The 1,398-nt window shown below is 45.5% G+C and overlaps 1 protein-coding gene across 1 annotated transcript; it reads right to left on the reverse strand.

The window, feature by feature from the left end:
• Positions 1-30: 30 nt before the first annotated feature.
• On the reverse strand, positions 31-1,266 carry LOC101859049 (kinesin-like protein KIF12; the record flags this gene model as incomplete). The annotated part of the gene is given in 2 exon segments (XM_005109380.3): positions 31-342; positions 1,126-1,266. Coding segments are annotated over 2 exon segments (288 nt in total), but the record flags the coding sequence as incomplete, so codon positions are not given.
• Between the last annotated feature and the right edge of the window lie 132 nt (positions 1,267-1,398).

Genomic DNA, 1,398 nt, shown 5'->3' on the forward strand with positions numbered 1-1,398 from the left:
TCAATCGACTCACACTCCACCGTGAACAAATTCTCCACATAGAAGCCACACACCACCCCAACAACAACAACACAACAGCATCACCACTCACCTTCCTCCAACACCGCCATGAGGTCGTCAATCGACTCACACTCCACCGTGAACAAATTCTCCACATAGAAGCCACACACCACCACAACAACCACAACACCAGCATCACCACTCACCTTCCTCCAACACCGCCATGAGGTCGTCAATCGACTCACACTCCACCGTGAACAAATTCTCCACATAGAAGCCTTTGTTCTTGCTCCACCTCACCTGCAGGTAGCGCCGGTGACTGTTGTTTAGCAGGTCGATCACCTGTAACGTTCCAGGGGAGAGAGGGGGTTATATAGTCGCTTTTAAGGACAAGCGGGCGAACCCAGATTTCGGGGGTTTCCTGAAATCTTGACTTACACCAAAACTGGGCATTGCCCTACCTATAGGAGAAGTTTGGTTTCAATGGTGTGTATATTCTTTAAATTAATTATAGAGAAAACTCTCCTTGTTTTGTAAAGAAACTGAACAAGAGGCAAAAACATAACCTTCGATTTTTTCAAAACAGCATTTTTCAGGATAGCCCCCCTTGTACTTAAAAGCGACCATTTATACAGTCGAACCTGCTGTAACGGCTACCTGCCTAAGAAAATCACCTGTCTCACTAAGAAAATCACCTGTCTAAGACAATCACCTGTCTCACTAAGAAAATCACCTGTACATGCTATGGCCACTTCTAATGTTTCGCCTTGCGCTTTAAAATAAAATAATATTTTAATGATACAGTGTTACACGGTCACATTATTATTATCATCATCATCATCATCATCGTCATCATTATCATCATAATTATCACTATTGTCATCGCCAGCGTCATTAGTATAATCATACTATCATATTACTAATTATCATCATCACCATCATCACCATCATCAAAATCATCATCACCACCACCACCACCATCACCATCATCAATACCATCACCACCATCCCCACCACCACAACCACCACCACCACCACCATCACCACCACCAACCCCACCATCACCATCATCACCACCATCACCATCACCATCATCATCATCACCACCATCCTCCTCCCCCTCACCTGCTCGTTATAGATCTCCAGGTAAGATGCCCGGATCATCTTGGTTGTGCCCTGACGTTTCAGCAGCTGGAACAGGTGTTTGAATGATCTCTGGATGATCCCGTACATGTTGGGGTCAGGGGTCACGCCCTCTGTGTGGAACTGGTGGGAGTGGAGTGGGGGTGGGGGTGAGGGGGTTAAGTTTCAGTACGTGTTTTACAGAACTTGCAATTCAATACGGGTGTCATAAAAGTGCCGAAGATTATAGGTGTTACAAGAGAGTAACAACCCCCC

This window comes from Aplysia californica, unplaced genomic scaffold (assembly GCF_000002075.1).
Source record: "Aplysia californica isolate F4 #8 unplaced genomic scaffold, AplCal3.0 scaffold00773, whole genome shotgun sequence".
Lineage (NCBI taxonomy): Eukaryota > Metazoa > Mollusca > Gastropoda > Aplysiida > Aplysiidae > Aplysia > Aplysia californica.